A 22,699-nucleotide genomic window follows, 5' to 3' on the forward strand; every position below is an offset into this window, starting at 1 on the left:
ATGATGCTAAAGCTGAAACTCCAGTACTTTGGCCACCTCATGTGAAGAGTTGACTCACTGGAAAAGACTCTGATGCTGGGAGGGATTGGGGGCAGGAGGAGAAGGGGACGACAGAGGATGAGATGGCTGGATGGCATCACTGACTCGATGGACGTGAGTCTGAGTGAACTCCAGGAGTTGGTGATGGACAGGGAGGCCCGGCGTGCTGCGATTTATGGGGTCGAAAAGAGTCGGACACGACTGAGCGACTGAACTGACTGACTGACTAACGTATTAATGCCTTATTCTAAAATGAATGTCCTTCCCTGGTGGCTCAGATGGTAAAGCATCTGTCCGCAATGCAGGAGACCTGGGTTCAATCCCTGGGTCGGGAAGATCCCCTGGAGAAGGAAATGGCAGCCCATTCCAGTACTCTTGCCTGGAAAATCCCATGAACAGAGGAGCCTGGTGGGCTACAGTCCATGAGGTCGCATAGAGTCAGACATGACTGAGCGACTTAACTTTCACTTTCCCGACTTGCAGATAAGAAGCTTGGTTCTGCGTCTGATATTACCTGTGACCTTGCTATGACCCGCAGTGATGGTGGTAGGAGATCCTATGGGACAAGGGGCTGCACCTTTCAGGGCCAGACGAGTCTGAGTAAGGAGCAGAGGAGGAGGGTGCAAGCTGAGTGACATGTCCACACTTCCCAGAATCAGGCTGCCCAACCTGCCGGAGGTCATAAGGGTCAAATAAGATGTTGAGGATGAGAATGCTCTGGAAACGCCAGATGCTGGGGAAACGTAACATGTATGTTTAACTGATCTTTTGAAGTCATTGATTGTATAATATTTGATGCATATAGAAGAATACATATTCAGAAATGTCAGTGATGTAACAAAGTCACTCAGTGAACACCTGGGAACCTCTCCCCCAGCTAAAGAAATGAATGAAGAAATGAGGAAAATCATAACCCTCTGAGTGCACAGGTCTCTGTCCACACCTCAAATCCGACTCTGCTGTAGAATTCAGTTGTATAGGATGAAGGGTTACTGGGCGGTGGGAAGAAACCTTAAGACTATAAACACCTACTCCCGCATTGCCTTCTAGAACTCCAGTCCTGCCCACTCCAACAGAGTGACTGATCGCTGCTGCTCCCCTGCCTGCTGTAAGTCATTTCTCTTATCTGCTAATTTTCTGGGCAAAACAGTGTCTCAGAGTGCCTTTACTTTGTATTTCCCTGATTATTTGTGGAGATAAGGACCCTCCCTCCCCCACCCCAGGGCTCCTTCTTCCTCTACGTTAGCTATTGCTGACTATTTAGATCACATTTCTCCAAGACACCCTCATGGATCCTTGTACGTTGTTGCTTGTTCTCTGAAACACAAGACCCATGTTCTCTACCTGGGGAATAGTTCTTCAGCTTTACTACAGTAATTCCCCTACATACGAACCTTCAAGTTGTGAACTTTCAAAGATGCAAACATGCATTCCATCAACGTCAGGCGTGAGTGAAACTGCAGCTTGCCCTTCGTCTCCTATTGCTGGTGACCCTTCAGCTCTATAATCTCCCACCTCCTCTCCCTCCTGCAGTCAGTAACTCTTCTTGTCTGTTCACTCAATGCCAGCCCCCGTATGTCAGCTGTTGTCCTGGACTACTGTACTTTTCAAGATACTGTTCTATAATACTAACATGTTTTTCTTTATTTTTTGGTTGTTTCTTTTGTGGATTATTTGTGTGAAAAGTATTATAAATCTATCCCAGTAGAGTACTATATAGCTGATTGTGTTCACTGGGTACCTGGGCTGAATTTGTTGTACTTATGAACAAATTGGACTTGGAATGGAACTCATTCATACATAGGGGACTTACTGTAACTTACAGGTCTGGTTTTTTATGTTCTAGCTGCTAGGACAAGCCTCTAGGCAGTCATAAAGCAAATGCAATCATCAGAAGACATAAACAAGTCATTACCCTCTCCCTCCCCAAAGAGGAGAGTCAGGAGGTGACTAGAGTGAGCTATGTCCTAGTGATCTAGAAAAGGTAGCACCTGGGGGAGCCCAGGGCCAAGCCTTCCAGTGACCAAGTGAGTGCCGAGGTCATCATTGGAAGCTGTGGTGGGAGCTGGCACTGTCACCCCTGGGTGAGCAAGGTGGATTCAGCTGCCTGGGCAGAGAGCCTCCCCGTTCACAGCCAGACTTTCCCAGGCTCCATGTTGGCTGGGAAAAGATGGGCTTGGTAGAGAGAACATGAGTACAATTGCCCCTCGGTTTCTGTGGGGAGTTGGGTCTAGAACCCCACCTCCAGCAGATACCAAACTCTAAGTATGCTCAAGTTCTTTATATGGTATCCTGTTTGCATACAACCCACACTCATCCTCCCATATACTTTATCTCTGTTGCTATTGTTTAGTCCTAAGTCCTGTCCAACTCTTTGTGACCCCATGGACTACAGCACCCCGGGCCTCCCTGTCCTTCTCATAGTTTGCTCAAATTCATGTCCCTTGAGTCAGTGATGTTATCTAACCATCCCATCCTCAGCCTCCCCCTTCTCCTCCTACTCTCAATCTTTCCTAGCATCAGGGTCTTTTCCCATGAGTTGGCTCTTCGCATCATGTGGCCAAAGTATTGAAGCCTCAGCTTCAGCATCAGTCCTTCCAATGAATATTCAGGGCTGGTTTCCTTTAGGTTTGACTGGTTGGATCTCCATGCAGCCCAAGGGACTCTCAAGAGTCTTCTCCAACACCACAGTTCAAAAGCTTCAGTTCTTTGGCATCCAGCCTTCTTTATGGTCCAGCTCCTGCATCCATACATGACTACTGGGAAAACCACATCTTTGATTCTACTGACCTTTGTTGGCAAAGTGACATGTCTGCTTTTTAATACGCTATCTAAGTTTGTCATACCTTTCCTTCCAAGGAACAAGCATCTTCTAATTTCATGGCTACAGTCACCATCTGCAGTGATTTTGGAACCCAAGAAAATAAAGTCTGTCACTGCTTCCACTTTTCCCCTTCTATTTGCTATGAAGTAATGGGACCAGATGCCATTATCTTAGTTTTTTGAATGTTGATTTTCAAGTCAGCTTTTTCACTCTCCTCTTTCACCTTCTACAAGAGGCTCTTTAGTTCCCTTTCACTTTCTGCCATTAAAGTGGTATCATCTACATATCTGAGGTTGTTGGTATTTCTCCCGGCAGTGTTGATTCCAGCTTGACTGATTGATCCAGTCTGGCATTTCACATGATGTACTCTGCATATAAGTTAAATAAACAGAGTGACAATATACATCCTTGATGTAGTCCTTTCCCAATTTTGAACTAGTCCATTGTTCCATGTCCAATTCTAACTGTTGCTTCTTTACCTGAATACAGGTTTCTCAAGAACCAGGTAAGGTGGTCTGGTAGTCCCATCTTTTTAAGAATTTTCAAAAAAAAGAAAAAAAGAATTTTTCAGTTTGTTGTGATCCAACTGTCAAAGCCTTTTGCATAGTCAATAAAGGAGAAGTAGATATTTTTCTGAAGTTCTGTTGTTTTCTCGGTGAGCCAATGGATGTTGGCCATTTCATCTCTGGTTCCTCTGCCTTTTCTGAACCCAGCTTGTACATTGGGAAGCTCTTGGTTCACACACTGTTGAAGCCTGGCTTGAAGTCAGGTTATATCTAGATGACTTCTAATACCTAATACAATGTCAATGCTGTGTCAGTAGTTGTTGGTGTGTAGCAAATCCAAGTTTTGTTTTTTGGAGCTTTCTTGAATTTTTTTTTAAGTATTTTTAATATTTTCCATCCACTGGTTGGTTGAATCTACAGATGCAGAATCCAAAGGTGAACAGGGCCCACTGTAGCCACATTCTCCCACCAGGCTGTTAACATATTGTTTCAAATAAAAGCACCCCCTCTTCATAAATCACCAAATACAGGCCCAGAGGGAAATTTAAAGTACAACCCTGTGATTTATAACACATAATTTACCAAATCACACCTAGACTGAAAAGTGTCAAGCTTTGTGGAAGACCTCATAAAAAGATTCCAATTCGCAGACTTCCCTGGTGGTCCAGTGGTTAAGGCTTCACCTTCCAATGCGAGGGTCGCAGGTTCAATCCCTGGCTGGGGGCTAAGGTCCTCCATGCCTTGGGATCAAAACACCAAAACATAAAAAAAACAGAAGCAATACTGTAACAAATTCAATAAAGACTTTAAGATGATCCACATCAAAAAATCTTAAAAAAAAAAAAAAGATTCCAACTTTCTTATCCTGTTTATCTGCACTAGCTCAGCTGGAGGTGGGGGAGGGGGTCCATGGTATGACTCCACTCCTTTGCTGATGAGCCAGATTCCTGTTTTCCTCTCCCTGACCTACTACCTATAGGCTTAAAACTAGGAGGAATTACAACAGATGGACTCCAGCAACAAGTTAGCCCTGGGGTGGGGCTGGGGGGTTCCTGGCTGAAAGCATAGGTCAGAGCAAATATCCAGTAGCCCCCGTGGAGCCAGGGTCTGGCTACTCCCAAGGCTCTCAGGCATTTTCCAGGGACCACTGCCCTTATTACAGCACAGAAAAAAAGCAAGAAACATCACCAGGGGCTGGGAGCAGGAACATTTGACCCTGTCTTAGACAGGCAGTTTGCTGAGGGCCACCCTTGCAAATGGGCAGGTGCCTCAGTGTTAGATGTTACCACAGGACAGCTCAGACTTTAAAGAATCTGCCTGCCAGCGCAGGAGATGCGAATTTGATCCCTGGGGTGGGAAGATCCGCTGGACAAGGGATCAACCATCTACTCCAATATTCCAGTCCATGGACTCCAGTCCATGGGGTCACAAAGAGTCAATCACGACTGAGTGACTAAAACACACACCCTTGCAAATGGGAGGGTGCCTCCATGTTAGGTGTTATCACAGGATTTGCAAAGCTACTCTCCACAAAATGTGTCCTAACGCAGGATGTGAAAGTTGCTTAGTCATGTCCAACTCTTTGCAACCCCATGAGGATACAGTCCATGGAATTTTCCAGGCCAGACTACTGGAATGGGTAGCCTTTCCCTTCTCCAGGGGATCTTCCCAACCCAGGGATCGAACCGAGGTCTCCCGCATTGCAGGCAGATTCTTTACCAGCTGAACCACAGTATCATGAAGTCTAAAATCCTACCACTAATGAGTCATGGCCTAGGCTAAGCATGTGTGTGTGTGCCTTCTATCTTTGTTTTTTACATTAATTTTATTATTATTATTATTCTATTTGAAAAAACATGGCTTGGTGCTTTTTGTGCCTCTTCTCACAGCCCAGAGGCAGCAACTCTCCACTCTGACCCTTTTCTCTGTTTATAAAGAAACTATGAGTTCCCTGAGATTGTTCTGTCCAGCTTAGACTTCTCGGCACTCTTGTTTTGGAGCTGAGCTCAGTCTCTGACATTCCCTGACAATGTTTCTAAATACTGTTAAACCCTGCTGCCTGGGCCCTTCCCGTCCAGACGAGAGCCTCGGGTGGGGACAGAGTGAGTCAGCTAGGGTTGAGTCAAGTGGTTGGCAGCTTGCAGCACCCCAAGGCCTGGCCTTCTTTTTCTTTATTTATCTTTGTCTTTGCTGGGTCTTCGTTACTGCTCAGACTTTCTCTAGCTGCGGAGAGCGAGGGCTGCTCTAGTTGCAGTGCGCAGGCTTCTCACTGCAGTATCTTCTTTTGTTATCTAGCACGGGATCCCGAGTGAAGGACTTGAATAGTTGCAGCTGCTCGGCTGTAGCGCACAGGCTCAGTGATTGTGATGCCATGGCTTAGTTGCTCTGAGTCTTGTGGGATCAGGGATCGAATTTGTGTCTTCTGTGTTAGCGGGTGAATTCTTCACCACTGAGCCACCAGGGAAGCCTGAAGGCCTGGCCTTCTTCTCTCTGGGCCCCCGGGGACCTAGCAGGCCTGCTTCTCCATCCTTGGTGGGACCACAACTCCTTGGCATGTGGACTCTTGTCTGCCTGCAATACAGGACATGCTTCTAGTGGGAGGCTTTTCATTCTGTTCTTTACCAACAACATTAGCAACTGAACCAAAAACCTCCCTGGTGCACCGGTTGACCACCCCATACTGCTAGAATTTTTGCTGTTTGATCAATAGAGATAAAATGAGATGCCTTCACAGTAAGTAAACATGTACTGATGTTACCTTTCCTTATCTCTCCAATAATATTTCATGCTTTCCATGCCTCGAAGCGGGAGACATTTTCTTGTGCTCTGAAGCCCAGCTTCCTCAAGGCTCCCTCTGGGGCCCTTGTCCCCCTCTGCCCTCCCCGGGCAATGTCTGCCCTCTCTGGATTTGCACCTGCCATGCCTCATGGTTTCCCTGCAGAGACAGAACTTCTTGGTGGAAGGTCCTTTTTTTTTTTTTTTGTCTTATTTCTCATGGCAACCCCTGCTTCTACATAGAACTTATTGTGCATGTAGTTCAGTTCAGTAGCTCAGTCATGTCCAACTTTTTGCGACCCCATGGACTGCAGCACACCAGGATTTCCAGTTCATCACCAACTCCCAGAGCTTGCTCAAACTCATGTCCATTGAGCCATTGGTGCCATCCAACCATCTCATCCTCTGTCACCCCCTTCTGTTCCTGCCTTCAATCTTTCCCAGCATCAGGGTCTCTTCCAAGAGTCAATTCTTCACATCAGGTGTCCAAAATATTGGAGTTTCAGCTTCAGAAATTCCTTTAGAATTGAATGGTTTGATCTCCTTGCAGTCCAAGGGACTCTCAAGAATCTTCTCCAACACCACAGTTCAAAAGCATCAATTCTTTTGCACTCAGCTTTCTTTATGGTCCCACTCTCACATCCATACATGACTACTGTAAAAACCATAGCTTTGACTAGACAGACTTTGTCAGCAAAGTAATGTCTCTGCTTTTTAATATGCTGTCTAGGTTGGTCATAGCTTTTCTTCCAAGCAGCAAACATCTTTTAATTTCATGGCTGCAGTCACCATCTGCAGAGATTTTGGAGCTCCCCAAAATAGTCTGTCACTGTTTCCATTGTTTCCCCATCTATTTGCCATGAAGTGATGGACTGGATGCCATGACCCTCGTTTTCTGAATGTTGAGTTTTAAGCCAACTTTTCTACTCTCCCTTTTCACTTTCATCAAGAGGCTCTTTAGCTCCTCTTTGCTTTCTGCCATAAGGGTGGTGTCACTACATATCTGAGGTTCTTGACATTTCTCCCGGCAATCTTGATTCCAGCTTGTGCTTCATCCACTCTGGCATTTCACATGAAGTACTCTGCATATAAGTTAGATAAGCAGGGCAACAACATACAGCCTTGACATACTCCTTTCCCAATTTGGAACCAGTCCGTTGTTCCACATCCAGTTCTAACTGTTGCATCTTGACCTGCATACAGATTTCTCAGGAGGCAGGTAAGGTGGTCTGGTATTCTCATATCTTTCAGAAATTTCCACAGTTTGTTGTGATCCACACAGTTAAGGGCTTTGCCATAGTCAATAAAGCAGAAGTAATGTTTTTTCTGCAGCTCTCTTTCTTTTTTGATGATCCAACAGATGTTGGCAATTTGATCTCTGGTTCCTCTTCCTTTTCCAAATCCAGCTTGAACATCTGGAAGTTCACTGTTCATGTACTGTTGAAGCCTGGCTTGGAGAATTTTGAGCGTTACTTTGCTAGTGTGTGAGATGAGTGCAATTGTGCAGTAGTTTGAACATTCTTTGGCATTGCCTTTCTTTGGGATTGGCATGAAAACTGCCCTTTTCCAGTCCTGTGGCCACTGCTGAGTTTTCCAAATTTGCTGGCATATTGAGTGCAACACTTTTACAGCATCATCTTTTAGGACTTGAAATAGCTCAGCTGGAATTCTATCACCTCCACTAGCTTTGTTCATAGCGATACTTCCTAAGTCCCACCTGACTTTGGACTCCAGGATGTCTGGCTTGGTGATTGGTTATCTGGGTCATTAAGATATTTTTGTATAGCTCTTCTGTGTATTCTTGCCACCTCTTCTTAATATCTTCTGCTTCTGTTAGGTCCATATCATTTCTGTCCTTTATTTTGCCCATCTTTGCATGAAATGTTCCCTTGGTATCTCTGATTTTCTTGAAGAGATTGCTAGTCTTTCCCATTCTGTTGTTTTCCTCTATTTCTTTGCATTGATCACTGAGGAAGGCTTTCTTATCTCTCCTTGCTATTCTTTGGGACTCTGTATTCAGATAGGTATATCTTTCCTTTTCTCTTTTGCCTTTCACTTCTCTTCTTTTTTCAGCTGTTTGTAAGTAAGTGTTAGTCGCTCAGTCATGCTGGACTCTTTGTGACCCCATGGACTGCAGCCCACCAGGCTCCTGTGTCCCTGAGATTTTCCAGGCAAGGATACTGGAGTGGGTTGCCATTTCCTTCTCCAGGGGATCTTTCTGACCCAGGGATTGAACCAGGGTCTCCTGCACTGCAGGCAGATTCTTTATGGACTGAACTATAAGGGAAGCCCTACAGGGAAGCTGTTTGTAAGACTGCCTCAGACAACCATTTTGCCTTTTTGCATTTCTTTTTCTTGGGGACGGTCTGGATCACTGCCTCCTGTACAGTGTCCTGAACCTCTGTCCATAGTTCTTCAGGTACATAGTAGGTGCTCATTTTTGGTGACTCTCTCATATGGATGACCCCACCTTCCAGCAGGGTTGAAATTGCCTCTTTCTTAAGACCAGGGAAAGCAGTGAATGTTCCCTGTGAATAGAGGGTGATGAAAGCTGAGCCTTCCACGTGGAGCTGTCCACTGCTGTGTCCTCTCTCAGTGCCACTGGACTCTCGGACACATTTGCACTGCCTCACAGACTAGCACCAAGAGACGTTCATCTCATGACCTTCCTTCTGGTTTCCCAGCTGCGCCTGCTGTCCCCTCCTCAGGGTTCCTAGAGGTTCCCCTCAACTCTCTGGATGTCCCCCCAAAAGCCTCCCTCTTCACTTTCACAGCTGACTTCTTTCTGTGACAAAGGGAACAGAGGTAAGACTCCACTCTTCGTGCCTTTTCACCTGCCAAGGGACTTCGCTCTGCTCCTGCCCTTTTCCTTCACCCCTTCTCCAGCCCGAGGCTCATTCCTCCTCACATACTCTGGATTCCTGCTCTTTCTTCCTGTAGTGGGACTTGTGTCGTTAAAGCTTGGAGCTCCCTTTCCTGCCCACCCCCACCTTCCCTTCTGGCTGCTCCAGGACCTGGCCTCCTGGGGGAGGGGCTGACTCCAGTCTGGGCAGGATATGCATGACTGTGTGTCACCCTGGAAAACAAAGTACCTGGGTCACATCAGAAGGACCCAGGAGTCACTTAGAAGAGCCTCCCACTGGCCAAGGACTGGCCAGTGTGGTCCAGTGAGATTCAGGGAGGAGAGTAACAAAGGGAGTGAATGCAAACACAGCGACTGTGGCTCCACCCACTAGTGCTGAGCAAGAAAACGCAGAGCACAAAAAACTCATGGCTCACTTTTGAAGAACACTAGAAAATCAGCTCATTTTTTGGGACAACTGATGAATAAGGAATTTCACCTTTATCCTGCCTTTCCTATATGAACTGTGCCTCAGAGTTAACTGAATAATTGAATGATTGATGAGGGGACATTTTTCTTTATATATATAGAGAGAGAGAGAGAGAAAGAGAGAGCAGCATATTTATATAATTTTATTTATGTATTGTTTACTGTGCTGGGTCTTCATTGCTGCCCAGGCTTTCTCTAGTAGGGGTTACTCGTCATTGCAGTACATGGGCTTACTGCAGTGGCTTCTCTTATTGCAGAGCACAGGCTCCAGGGCACACGGGCTTCAGTAGCTGTAGCTCACAGGCTCATTAGTTGTGGTTCCTGGGCTCTAGAGTGCGGGCTCAGTAGTCTTGGCACATGGGCTTAGTTGCTCCACAGTATATGGGATCTTCCTAGACCAGGGATTGAACCTGTGTCTCCTGCATTGGCAGTCAGATTATTTACCACTGAGCCACCAGGGAAACCCCAGAGGGGATGTTTCTTTTTATAAAAGTATGCTAGCAAATAAAAAAGAAACAATGGAATTCTGATAGCGGCATCTCACAAGTATGGATTCTATCTCTAATGAAGTATTGAATTTAGGTGCTGCTGCTGCTGTTAAGTTGCTTCAGTCGTGTCTGACTCTGTGTGACCCCACAGACGGCAGCCCACCAGGCTCCCCTGTCCCTGGGATTCTCCAGGCAAGAACACTGGAGTGGGTTGCCATTGCCTTCTCCAATGCATGAAAGTGAAAAGTGAAAGTGAAGTCGCTCAGTCGTGTCCAACTCTTCGAGACCCCATGGACTGCAGCCCACCAGGCTCCTCCATCCATGGGATTTTCCAGGCAAGAGTACTGGAGTGGGGTGCCATTGCTGTCTCTGGAATTTAGGTGAGGCATGTCTAATACCGCAGAGGATGACCCAAGGCTCGGTGCCTCTCTGCCTTGAATCAACCAGAATATGATCAGACCTCGAGACCTCATTGCTAGTTTCAGGAAATACAAAGGAAATGCACAAAGAATGAGTTTGATCATGTCATAAAGAAGGAGTCAGCACAGCACACAGTGTAGGAAGCTCCACAAGAAGAAGGGCCCAGCCTCCGTGATGACAGTGACAAATGGCTCAGGACAAAGACAGAGGGGAATCTCCAGATGGAGAGACCTAGGAGACATGTCACGATACGCTAACATGGGCTGTTCGTGTCCCCACCTGAAAGTGAACTCAGAGCATGAGACCTCTTACAGGACACTCAGGGGAGTGAAAACATGGGCTGGGTAGTTGATGCTGCTATGGGATTATTCTTGCTTGGGGGAGCCATGATGATGGTAAAGTGGTTATGCTTAAAAATGTATCTTTTAGAAATACACGTGAAATTGTATAGGTGAAATATAATGTCTGGGATTTTCTGCAAAATAATCCTGGGACAGGAAGTGAGTCAAGACAGGAAACAAAACTGGCCATACACTGATCATTGACGAAGGCTGGTGTTGGGTCCCTGGGGCTTTGTTATGTTATCTCCATTTTCATCTATGCTTGAAAATGTCCACACATTTAAAACATATCCCTTCTCCTCCCTAAGTCCCTCTCCAGTGTTGGGCCTTTCCTTTCTTAGTACAGCCAATCTTCCTGGAATGGTTTTCTGCTCCACGCTGTCTCCTTTTCCACACCCACCCCACCCCACACCCATGGAAACTTCAGTCATCCCCTTCCAGGTGAAGTCAGTAGACGCTGACTTCTTTGCAGCCTCCAGTGTCTCCCTCGGGTTCCTGGACATCACAGTCTTCTGGCTTTTCCCTCTGCTCCATCCTCAGCTTCCAGCCGGTCTCCCTGCATGGCCCATAGGTGTTGGCAAGCTTTCTTCCCTCCTGGTCGTCTACACCCACATCCCTCACCAGCCTAGGGTTCTTCCAAAGACTCCAGACACACATGTCCAACTCCAGTCAACATCCCCACTGAATGGTCCTTCAGGAACCGATTGCTCAACAAATATAAACTAATTCCCTGTCCCCGCCTCCGCCCCTCGAGTCTGTTTGTCCTCTGTTTGTTCCCTGTCTCTGTGAAGACACCACCATCCACGTAACTGCCCAGGTCCAACAGTTGGGTGTCCACCCTCCTCCTCCTCATTTGCCTCCTTTCTGTCACCTCTTAGACCTTCCTTCCATCTGCGCTCCCAGACAACCATCAGATTGCTGCCAGAGTCCTCAGCCTTGCCCTCTCACTCACCCCGCTCCATCCCCACTCCCCAATCAGCCTGTCTTGGAGGCTTTTGTACCTGCAGTGCTCCCTCTGCACAGACTTCTCTTCTCCAAGCCCTAGGCCCACTCCTAGTGTGCTCCTGACATGTCACCTCCTGTGACCATCAAGTCTGGGTCAGGCAACCCTCTTTGTCACCCATGTCCACTATTGGACTTCTCAGGTGGCGCAGTGTTAAAGAATCTGCCTACCAATGCAGGAGACTCAGGTTCAATCCCTGGGTCAGGAAGATCTCCTGGAGGAGGAAATGGCAACCCACTACAGTATTCTTGCCTGGGAAATCCCATGGACAGAGGAGTCTGGTGGGCTACAGTCTATGGGGTCACAAAGAGTCAGACAAGACTTAGCGACTAAACAGCAGCAACAGTGTCTCCTATTATAACGAGTTGGTATTGTGATCACTGGTGACCTGACACCTCCTCTAGCTGGAAGCTCTTGGCAAGGAAAGGACCACATCTGTCCAGCGCTACACTGTGTCCAGGGGATTCTCCTAGCCTCCACCCCCTCCTAGTCAGGCAGTGGGAGGTCTGGAGCAGAGCTGGGGCTGTGGATTCCCTGAATCTTTCCCCCGCTACTCCTCTGCTAAAGTTCCTGTCAGTCCAACAGGTCCCTCTGTAGCCTTAGCGCCCTGGATCCCAGTGACAGCCCACTCCCCTGACTTCCACGGACCTCAGGTGCCAACTTCCTGATGCTGCTCACCTGGGAGTGCCCTCCCTAGCACTGTTCAGGCTTATACAGAACCTTACAGCCTTGTTCTGTGTTAAATAATGTTCCCCTCCTGCCCTGCCCCACCCCACAAATTCATGTTCTTCCCTGAAGCTCTGAATGTGGCCTTAGTGGAAATGGGATCACTGCAGATATAATGAGTTTAGTTGAATTCCTCCTGGAGTTGGGAGCATAAATCCAGCATAACTGGTGTCCTTATCAGAGGGAAAAAGAGATACAGACAGAGGGAGAAAAGACAATGTGAATGCCGACAAGCCTGGAGAAGGTAAAAACAGAGGCTGATTAGAGCCATGTAGTTACAAGAAGGCAATGGCAGCCCACTCCAGTATCCTTGCCTGGAGAATCCCATGGACAGAGGAACCTGGAAGGCTACAGTCCATGGGGTTGCAAAGAGTTGGACACAACTGAGCAGCTAACACACACACACACACACACACACACACACACCCTGACAAGGTAAAAAACACCCGGGATGGCCAGTGACATCAGAAGCTGAGAGAAAGACGTGAAACAGAAACTTCCCTGGAGACTTTGGAGGGAGCACATCCCTGCCGACGTCTTTTTTCTTTTTATTAGATTTTTTTTTTCTTAATGTGGGCCATTTTTAAAGTCTTTATTGAATTTGTTGAAATATTGGTTTTGTTTTTATGTTTTTGTTTTAGTTTTTTTTGGCTGAGAGGCATGTGTGATCTTAGCTCCCTGGCCAGGAATCAAGCCTGCACCCATGTACTGGGAGGTGAAGTCTTAACCACTGGACCGCCAGGGAAGTCCCCTGCCTGAGTCTTGGCCTCCAGAACCGAGAGACTGTAAATGTCTGTTATCTTAAGTCACCCAGTTTGAGGTCCTTTGTTATGGTCACCCCAGGAAATGAACCTGAGTCCTCCCTCATGCTCACATCAGTTTCCCTCTGAGAGGACCAGCCTGTTCCTGCCACACGCCTTTGCTCTATGAATCCTGGGAAAGCAAGGCCCCTGTTGACTGAGGCCTCTGTGCCTGGCTTGGGGCTGGCTCCATTAGGCACCCAAGACATGTCTGTTGGATCAGAGTGTTTGTACCTCTCATTGGGTCTGTTCCTCTTTTCTGAAATAAAATCAAAATAAATTCAAACTCGACATGGAAGTTTGAGGTTAAAGCCGAGGGCCACCCAGGCAGATGTGTTCAGGGCAGCCCCAGGTCTGGGCACCCTGGGCTCATCTCTCTGGAAGCCCGGCAGTCGGCTTTGGCACCAGCAGCCCGTAGGCACTGCTGTGCTGACCGACATGCTTCATCATGAGCTTGAAATGCTGGATATGAAATGTCAACTGGGCTGGAAATTTATTTGTTGATTCGCATAAGAAATGTCAACATAACAAGTTGAAAGAAAAGAGTGTCAGATTCTTAAATATAATTTCAACTTTTGGGAAATGTTGTGATTGTAAAAAAGGCTTTCTGGTGGTCATCTACTTTAACCAAGAAAGTGTCCCCATGGTAACATCCCAGCTGTCTCCCATCCTGAGCTTACATGCACCCACGTCAAGCATGAGACCTGGTATGTCCACTGGAACGATTACTTGTTTTCATTTCAAAATGTGAACTCTTTTATTTGGAAATTTCATACAAATTTACTGTCTCCCTAATACTTTTCAAATATTTCTTACAATCAACCATACAAAATAATAACGTAAAAACTATATTTTGTAAAATATTACTATTTTAATCTTTGTAAAATTAATAGGGGCTTCCCTGGTGGCTCAGTGGTAAGAATCTGCCTGCCCGTGCAGGAGAAGCAGGAGTTGTAGGTTCGATCCCTGGGTTTGGAAGATCCCCCAGAGAAGAAAATGGCAACCAGCTCCCGTATTTTTGCCTGGGAAATTCCATGGACAGAGGTCCACGGAGTCACAAGAGTTAGACACGACTGAGTAACTAAAACAACAACAGCAAAATTGATAGATGAATATTTTTGGCAAATATTACGCAGACCAGCTCAGGTTCCTCTGGTTTTCCCTGGTGTGCCACACAAGGATCATCTCTTTCTAGGTGAGAAATGGTGCAGAAACGGGGGGGCTCCCTGCGCTGAGTTCTCCCGCATCTTTTCATGCTGTTGGCAAACATGGATGAGGCCTTCTGAGTTGGGCAGGACCCTGAGAATCCCTTGGTCCCAGGCTAGGGGCTAGGAGACAGGTTTAGAAATAACCAGTACTAGTTCATTGTGATAGATAAGTCAGGACCCAGAGGTTCCTGTAGCGCCCTGGGAAAGCAGTAAACTGACAAATACTTGACCTAGGTCTTGAAGTTTGAGCTCACTAGAAAAGGCTGGCCTGGAGGCCCAGGGCAGAAATAGCAACCTGCCATGTGAGAAAGTCTTGGAAACTAGAGAATGGTCTGAGCTTTGGTCCTGAAGTCATGAGTGGGTTTGGGTCTTGCTTTCTAGCTAGTAAGGACTGGGGCTCATTCCTGATCCAAAGGCAGGGGTCTTGAAAGGTTTTCCTCAGGAACGCCAAGGTCCAGTCTGCTTTGGGAGGGCAGTTTGAGGTGCTGGAGAAGTGGATTTGGGGAGGGAGGGCTTGCTTGGAGGCTGGGAGCCTGAGGAGCCCTGGGCAGAGCCCTGGGCAGGTGAGAGTGCAGGGTGACTTGGAGGGACAGGGAAGCCAGGCTGGGCAGGCTTGAATCTGCAGGAATGGAGAGTTAGGGAAGGGAGGAGAACTGTCTGAGAGAGGAGGTCTGGGGAAAAAGAGACCTTACCAAAGGCAGACAGAAATCAGGAGACGGGCCGCCTCCCTTGCAGGGTGAGCAGCAGCTCACCTGTGGCTCGACCTCTGGCTTCAGTGAAGTGGCAGTTCTCCTTCCCAAATGGAGGAGGTGTCTCAAAAGCCAACAGAGGTGGGGTATTTGACACCCAGTTCAGCCAGCGGGAAAGAATGGCACAGTGTTCCCCAGGCACAGCAGGGCCCCCGAGACCCAGGTGGGTGCCTGCCCAGAGGCCACAGGGCCCTCTGTCTCCTACAGACCTCTTGGGCATTTACAGCCAGGTGTTGAATTTGTTTTAGCTTCAAGCGTTGGTTTAATCCTGTGGACACTTCTTCCTGGAGTTTCTTTTCTGTCTCATGGGGTCCTTCCCGGGAGCTGCTTTCCTGGGACCAGGCACCTGGGCTGGGTTTGGATGCCATGTGTCCACCCTGGGTGCTCTGCTGTCCCGAGGAGAATAATCAGGCTCTGGAGGGGAGGGGGCGGTGCCAAGGGTCGGGATTAGGAGAGGGGAGGTTGGTCTAGAGCAGGTGACTGAGAGCAGGTGAGGTGAGCCGCGTGTCACACTTACACAGGTGTGATCAAAGATGGGTCAACACAGCTATCATGGGCCCCATTTTCTTTAATACAACGTCAGTCTAAGTCTGACCCCTGAAAGGAGGCAATAGGAATAATGTTGGGGGCAGGTGGCAGCGGCAAGGCTGCCCCTTTAGTGCCATCCTTTCTCGGAAGCCGCGCTCTGGGTAGGACCTGCCTTGAGGACTAAGCGTCCTTGGGGAACGCCTCTTCGATCAGTGGGAACTCAAGCCCGGGCGCGCGCAGGCAGGTGCCGCCGGGACCTGGGGCCGCGGGGAGGACTCCTGCGCGGCGATGCCCCGGGCTCCGCGTGGGGGCGCCCCGCCCGCCGTCCCCAGGCTGTCAGGGCCCCCGGGCGGCTCCGGGGCCGGGGGAGGACGGGAGGAGGATGAGCCGGAGGGGAGGGGCCCGAGCCGGCGCCCCGCGATCGCTGAAAGTGAAAGGGCCGCCGGGGCCTCCGCGCCGCCCCAGGAAGTCGCGACAGGAAGCGCCCGCGGCTGCGGGGCCGGGCGGCGGGGCGCGGGCCTGGGGGCGCAGGTGAGGCGTGGGGACCCGGACGGGGCGGGGAGAGGGTTTGCGATGCGCGGACCCCTGCCCACCGCCCGCGCCGGCCGGGCCTGGGAACCAGGGCGCCGGGGCCGAGCGACACCTGCCAGCGCTGGCGACGCGCGGGGAGCCGGGGTCCCTGCGCCGGGCGCGCGTCTTTGTGCAGGTCCGGGGCCGGGCGCCCCCCAGGCCAGGGGGGCGGATGCAGCCGGGCGGGGGTGGGTCTACGGGATCACCCGGGCGCCCCGGGACCCGGGAGCGGAGGCGCGGAGCCGGTGCTGGGCCGGCACCCGCCCATCGGAGCTCCGGGCGCGGGCGAGCAGAGCCGTCCTCCCGGGCCCTTCCCGGGCCGCTGGGCCGCGGTGACAGCTATGCCGGGGGTCGCGCGGGGAGTAGGGCGCGGGGCCGTCGCGCGGCGGAGACGGGGGCGTGCCCGCCTGTCCTCCTCCGGGACCGACCGCGGGGAGGAGCCGCCGCCCGCACCCGGGGCCTTCGGGTTGTTTGTCTCTGAGCGGCTGGTCCCCAGAGCCCGGAGCCTCGGGGAGTGATTTACAGGACTCAGAGCCCCGGAAAGTCACCCGGCCTCGGGGCAACCACCGTCTGGCTTGTTTTTCCTCCTGCCCCCATCCTCCTGCCGTCCCAGCCTCCGCAGCCACCCTGCTGATCCCGGTGACCTGGCGACCCGGGACTGCGACCCCAGTGCTGGAGGCCCCACGCCCCACCGTCAGGTTTGAAATTCTCTAGCCCGTCTTTCCTTTCCTCTCCCTGAGCTGCCCGCCTGGACAGTGCCCACCTGCCCTTGAATTTCAATTGTCTGAGGATGTCTGAGTTGGTAACTAGATTAAATTTCCCCATCGCTCTTTCTTTAAGGCCTTTTAAAATCAACCCTGAGAACCCAGGACTGGAGACCCCCAGAGTCTTACCACAGGGTTTTGGAAGTGCCTTTGCAGGTTCTGTGTTGTGCACACCACCTGGGGTGCCGCTTGTTGGTGGGAGAAAGCGATCGAGATGGAGGGTTCGCATTTGTATTGAAGCCCAGGAAAGAGATACTGGCTTTTGTCATTAATCTTTAATATTGCCTAAAGCACAGACCATAGAAAATGTGTTCTCTGGAAAGCAAGTTTCCCTCACTCATTACCTTTCTCTCCCTCATAAAAGAAAAATGTATGAAAACTTGTTTGCCTTAAAATAAGACCCAGCTTAAAAGCTTTGCCTTTAGGTAGATTATTTAAGGTATGCATGGGATTGCTTTGACTACTGACAACAGAGCTTCAGTTGTGGGAAGACCCTTTCTGTGTTATTCTCTTCATTGCTTGCCTTTGAGTCTCTTTTTCACCTCCAGTGAGTACACAGCACTCTTCCGCAAGTGGTGAGGCCAAAGGTGGAGCTCCAGAATTCATGTTGCCTTCAGGTCATTCCATTTCATAGTTTTACAGTTTATAGACTAAGTTGGGCTCTTTCGCATGATGGGTATAAAAATGTGCTTTGTGGATTGTAACAGAGATGCTGCTGTGGGGTGCTTCTGAAGTTGTTATCTTTGAAACTGGATATTCTTACACTTTTCCCTCCTGTGGTGCTGTGAGTTCCAGGTGTCTATTAAGAGCCATTTTTTAAAAAGTGCATGTTCTTTTTATGTACTTGGGTTATGTGTCAAAAACAAGGCTGAAACCAAGTGATCAGCTCCAGTTCTGCTGTTCTCTCTTTGCAGGGGATCTGCCCAGAGGAAGCGAGGTGGGGGAGGGGACTGAGGGAAACTGGACCAACCTGAATTTGCCCCAGGTGTCCAGCGCCGCGGGCCAGCCTCTGGGCCAGCCGGGGGCTGGCAGGAGAGCACAGAGTTGTCAGCCCTGTCCTCGGAGCTCTTGACCAGCCCTCGCTGGAATGGTCAGTGGTCACTGGTCAGACTTTGGAGGAAAGGGCCTAATTAAATCGAGCTCTTAACGTCTAACGTGTAAAATCACTGTGTTTACACATCTTAACTGCACCAACGGTGAGAATTTATAGCACTGGAGTTACCCCATTTTATAGGAGGAGGAAGAACCGTAGTTTTCAAAGGAAATCAAGATTTTTTTTTCCTGCTGATTTTTCCAGTGTCTTCTGGATTTTGTTTTAAAGTTCCAAGTTTTACCAGCCTTGAATTGAGGTTGACTGATGAGTTGGTGTGTTCGTGTGTGCTTAGTCGCTCAGTCATATGTGACTCTTTGCAACCCTTTGGACTGTAGCCCGCTCAGCTCCTCTGTCTATGGGATTCTCCAGGCAAGAATACTGGAGTGAGTTGCCATTTCCTCCTTCAGGGGATCTTCCCAACCCAAGGATTGAACCCGAGTCTCCTGCACTGCAGGCAGATTCTTTGCCTCTGAGCCACCTGGGCAGTCCCTTAGTAGGTGTAGTAGATGCAGTTGGATACTTCCAGATAAGCTGTACCTAGAGAAGCAGTGTCTGGACAGAGGAGGACATTTGCTTCTGACCATCCATTCCCGGGCGCTGTAAAATTCAGACCAAATCCTTTACTTTAAAGTCAGCACCCAAAAATTGTTTCTCAACGTATGGGTGCGCTACTTCAGTTGTGTCCAACTCTTTGCGACCCTATGGACCATAGCCCGCCCGGCTTCTCTGTCCATGGGATTCTCCAGGCAAGAATACTGGAGTGGGTTGCCATGCCCTTCTCCAGGGGATCTTTCCAACCCAGGGATGGAGGCCTGGTCTCTTATGTCTCCTGCATTGGCAGGCGAGTTCTTCACCTCTAGCCCCACCTGAGAAGCCCCTTCTCAAAGTATGTTTAGGTCCAAGTAGGAGCCCACTCATTTTGAGCAGAATTTTAATAAAATCTTTTTAAAATCTAGAGATATGAGCAACAACAGTGTTGAAACGCTTGTGGAGCTTGATTCCACACGTCTCCTGGGCGCTGGCTCTGTGCTAGACCAGGGAATGGGGGCTGGGTGGTCGCCTGCAGTCCCTTGATGCCTCTCGTGATGTCTCCTGAGAACAGAACCAGCTCCTCCTGACTGGGCATCTCCTCCACACCAGGCTCTGTGCTCAGGGCTGTCCACAGATCGCACATCTCATTTGTAATAGCAACCCAAAAATGTAGATGCTACCATCCCTGTTTTTAGCTGGGGCAAGTGAGGGAGCAGGAAGTTTGTGACATGCTGGGATTACCCAGCGCAGGGCCAGCCATGAGGGCAGGTGGCACTCCAGGCAGGATGATGAGCTGGGAGGAGCAAAGGTGTAGTTCTCCTGGCTGAAGCAGAAGGAGGGGCCTCGTTGCCTCTCTGAGAGGAGATGGGGGTCAGGGGACAGGTATGACAGCTTGCTGTTGTTCAGCATCGCAGCAGTCATGTCTGACTCTTTGCAACCCCATGGACTGCAGCACACCAGACTTCCTTGTCCTTCACTATCTCCCTGAGTTTGCTCAAACTCATGTCCATTGAGTTGGTGATGCCATCCAATCATCTCGTCCTCTGTCACCCCCTTTTCCTGCCCTCTATCTTTCCCAGCATCAGGGTCTTTTCCAACAAGTTGGCTCTTCCCATCAGGTGGCCAAAGTATTGGAGCTTCAGCTTCAGCATCAGTCCTTCCAATGATTATTCAGGACTGATTTCCTTCAGGATTAACTGGTTTGATCTCCTTGCAGTCCAAGTGTCTCTCAAGAGTCTTCTTCAGCACTGAAAGCATCAGTTCCTCAGCACTCAACCTTCTTTGTGGTCCAACTCTAACATTCGTACGTGACTACTGAAAAAAACCGTAGCTTTGACTACACATACCTGTGTTGGCAAAGTGATATCTCTGCTTTCTAATATGCTGTCTAGGTTTGTCATAGCTTTTCTTCTAAGGAGCAAGAATCTTTTAATTTCATAGCTGTGTGATGGCTTGCCGAGGTGCATTTTGAAAGCTCACCCTAGAGGGAAGGCAGGCGTAAACATGGGGATCCTGAGGCCCATTTTAGATCCTCTAACTTAGAACTGTTGGCTGTTACTTGTCTGTTATCTCAAGGAAGTTGTTTAAAGACATTAAATACATTTCTAAGCTTTAAATCAAAATCAGTGTTCCATCAAAAGTAGCCTTCTTTAAAAACACCATATAACCTGTGACTTTTCCATAAGCACTAAGATGGAACCATACGTGCTCCCGAGGGCATGATGTGCTCTGTGATGTAATGCATGGGTCCCCAAGATTCCTCCTCACCCAGTGAACATAGGAGAAAAACTGGAAGACAGCACACATGTTGAGGTTGGCTTTGGAATGGGCGGCCAGGCCTCCCTGCCGCTTTCTTCCTGTCTTGCTCAGAAAGGGGCCATTTTCCAAGGCCCCTGCAGTGACCACAGGAGTGAGAAATGAGGGGGCTGATTCGAGGTGTTCATCCCCATGGCATTACATGTATTTAGACTCCATTGCAAAGCCACAGTCAAATGATGGGCTTGATGACCCACCACCTGGTCCAGGCCTACGTTCCTCTCTGTTACTGTAGCTCAGGCGTGGCCTGGCCCCCAGTGGGGGAATCAGGACCGGCTGGTTGGTGGCCCTCTGGTGACTGAGCACCTGGTGTGACCTCTGGGCTCCTGCTGGTCTCCTGTGAGTATGAACATCAGCTCTGCGGAGTGTGGTAGTGAAGAGTGAGCGGTTGATCTCTGGATGCCTTCCGGATGGAGATAAATTCAGCCGTTCTCTCTTCATTGCACCCTCAGAACATCATGTGAAGTTCCTTTCAGTGATAGTTGAATAAGCTGCCCCCGCAGGGCACACACTCCACCCCCACCAGGTGGCTGTTATGGTGGGAGCGCCCTGTCTCGTCTGGCTCTGCTCTGGGCTGGGTGACCACACTGCGTGTAGTTACTTCCGCCAGGGCCTCTGACGATGCCTGACCTTTCCACCCCTCCTTCTCCTTGTAGACAGCTGAGCCTCTCCTGGAGGAAAGAGAGGAGGCGAGTCCCCAGGAGCATCCTTACTCACTTCCTGGGATTAAGAACCTATTTATGAAGCATCTTATTTTATGACCGAAGCTCCACATCCAGGGAGGTGTCAATGGCCCAGCTTCCCCCTGGCATTCGCTTCATCATCTCGTTCTCCAGGGATCAGTGGTAAGTCGGGGGCACCGTGCCACCCTGCAGCCAGCAGGCCCCCCACCCCCAGTTTCCTGATAAGACACATGTGGATGCCCGCCCTCCCCATAACTGTTGAGTGGTTTATCCGTGGTGGAAGTGGTGACCAGGAACGCTGCTGAGCTGTCCACCCTTGCTTCTGCAGGGACAGACAGACTGAAAACCTCTGGGGTTCTCAGTGGTTTCTAGTCCACTGAATATCATCTTGGTAGGATGAGTAGGCTGCAGTCCATGGGGTCGCTAAGGGTCGGACATGACTGAGCGACTTCACTTTCATGCACTGGAGAAGGAAATGGCAACCCACTCCAGTATTCCTGCCTGGAGAATCCCAGGGACGGGGAGCTTGGTGGGCTGCCATCTATGGGGTCGCACAGAGTCGGACACGACTGAATCGACTTAGCAGCAGCAGCAGCAGGATGAGTAAATGGCTGTGGGTGAAATAAGTATATTAACTCTGAACTCTACGAGTGGCCTCGCTGAGCTGGGACTTTGGAAGAGAAAATGAAATCTGAACAAGTTAAACACAGACCAAAACACCCCTTTCTGTTCCGAGAGCACCCTGTGTGCTCTCTGAGAGCCCTTCTCCTAGGAGACTTATGAATCCCACACACACTCCTTGGAGGAGGCTGAAGGTGAGGGCGGAGTCTAGAGCTGGGCTGTCTCGTCTCTAAGCCACACTCTCTCCTGCTGATCTCTGTCAGGAAGAGAAGTGTTTTCCCTCTACCCTGTTAGGTTGAATGACTGGGGGCATGTGAATTAAATCGACGAAAGACAGATGCACAAGAGAGAAGACAGATTTAGCCACATATGTGTGGGAGTTCACAGAAAAAGGTGACTCCTGGGGGCCTTAGAATTTGGGGTGTATATACCACCTTAGTAGGGGAAGAGAAGGAGGAGGGCATGTTTGGGAAAGCAAATGACTTTTTGGAAAGGTAAACGGGCCCTTGGGAGACTGGCAGGGGGCCAGGATACAGTTGGACAGAGTCTTATTTGGGTGTGAGGTGGGTGCTTCCCACCTCTGGTACTAAGACTCAGTCTCTCCTAGTTGCTCGCAGGGAGGATTGATGACAGTTGAGTTGTTTTGGAGGCTCTGTTTTTAGGCAGATGAGAGATTTCAGAAACTCAAACACCTTCTGCTCACAGTAATGTTTATGCCACAGCGTGTGTTCTGGGTCCCTTAGGCTCCATCTCCCAGCCATGTGCCGCCTACACATCCTTTGCAGCTTCTCTGGCCCAGGCTGGTGGCTGGTGTGCCCATGGGGTCTCAGAAGTGACTTCAGACATCTGGCTCTTCCTGGAATAGTTCACTTGTCGATTCATTT

At 49.5% G+C, this 22,699-nt stretch overlaps 1 protein-coding gene across 6 annotated transcripts in view; it reads left to right on the forward strand.

The window, feature by feature from the left end:
* Positions 1–22,699, forward strand: part of SLC37A1 (solute carrier family 37 member 1) — a 102,615-nt gene that overhangs the window by 8,527 nt on the left and 71,389 nt on the right. The window contains exons 2-3 of one of the 6 annotated variants that reach the window (XM_061422394.1): positions 1,090–1,147; positions 21,168–21,356. In XM_061422394.1, the coding sequence (XP_061278378.1) occupies positions 21,301–21,356 (56 nt within the window). In that variant the 5' untranslated portion in view covers positions 1,090–1,147; positions 21,168–21,300. Of the gene's footprint in view, positions 1–1,089; positions 1,148–16,120; positions 16,270–16,732; positions 17,007–17,028; positions 17,690–21,167; positions 21,357–22,699 lie in introns of those variants that run through there. The other 5 variants (XM_061422436.1, XM_061422401.1, XM_061422408.1 and 2 more) reach the window with 5 other exon arrangements.

Source organism: Bos javanicus, chromosome 1, assembly GCF_032452875.1.
Source record: "Bos javanicus breed banteng chromosome 1, ARS-OSU_banteng_1.0, whole genome shotgun sequence".
Taxonomy (NCBI): domain Eukaryota; kingdom Metazoa; phylum Chordata; class Mammalia; order Artiodactyla; family Bovidae; genus Bos; species Bos javanicus.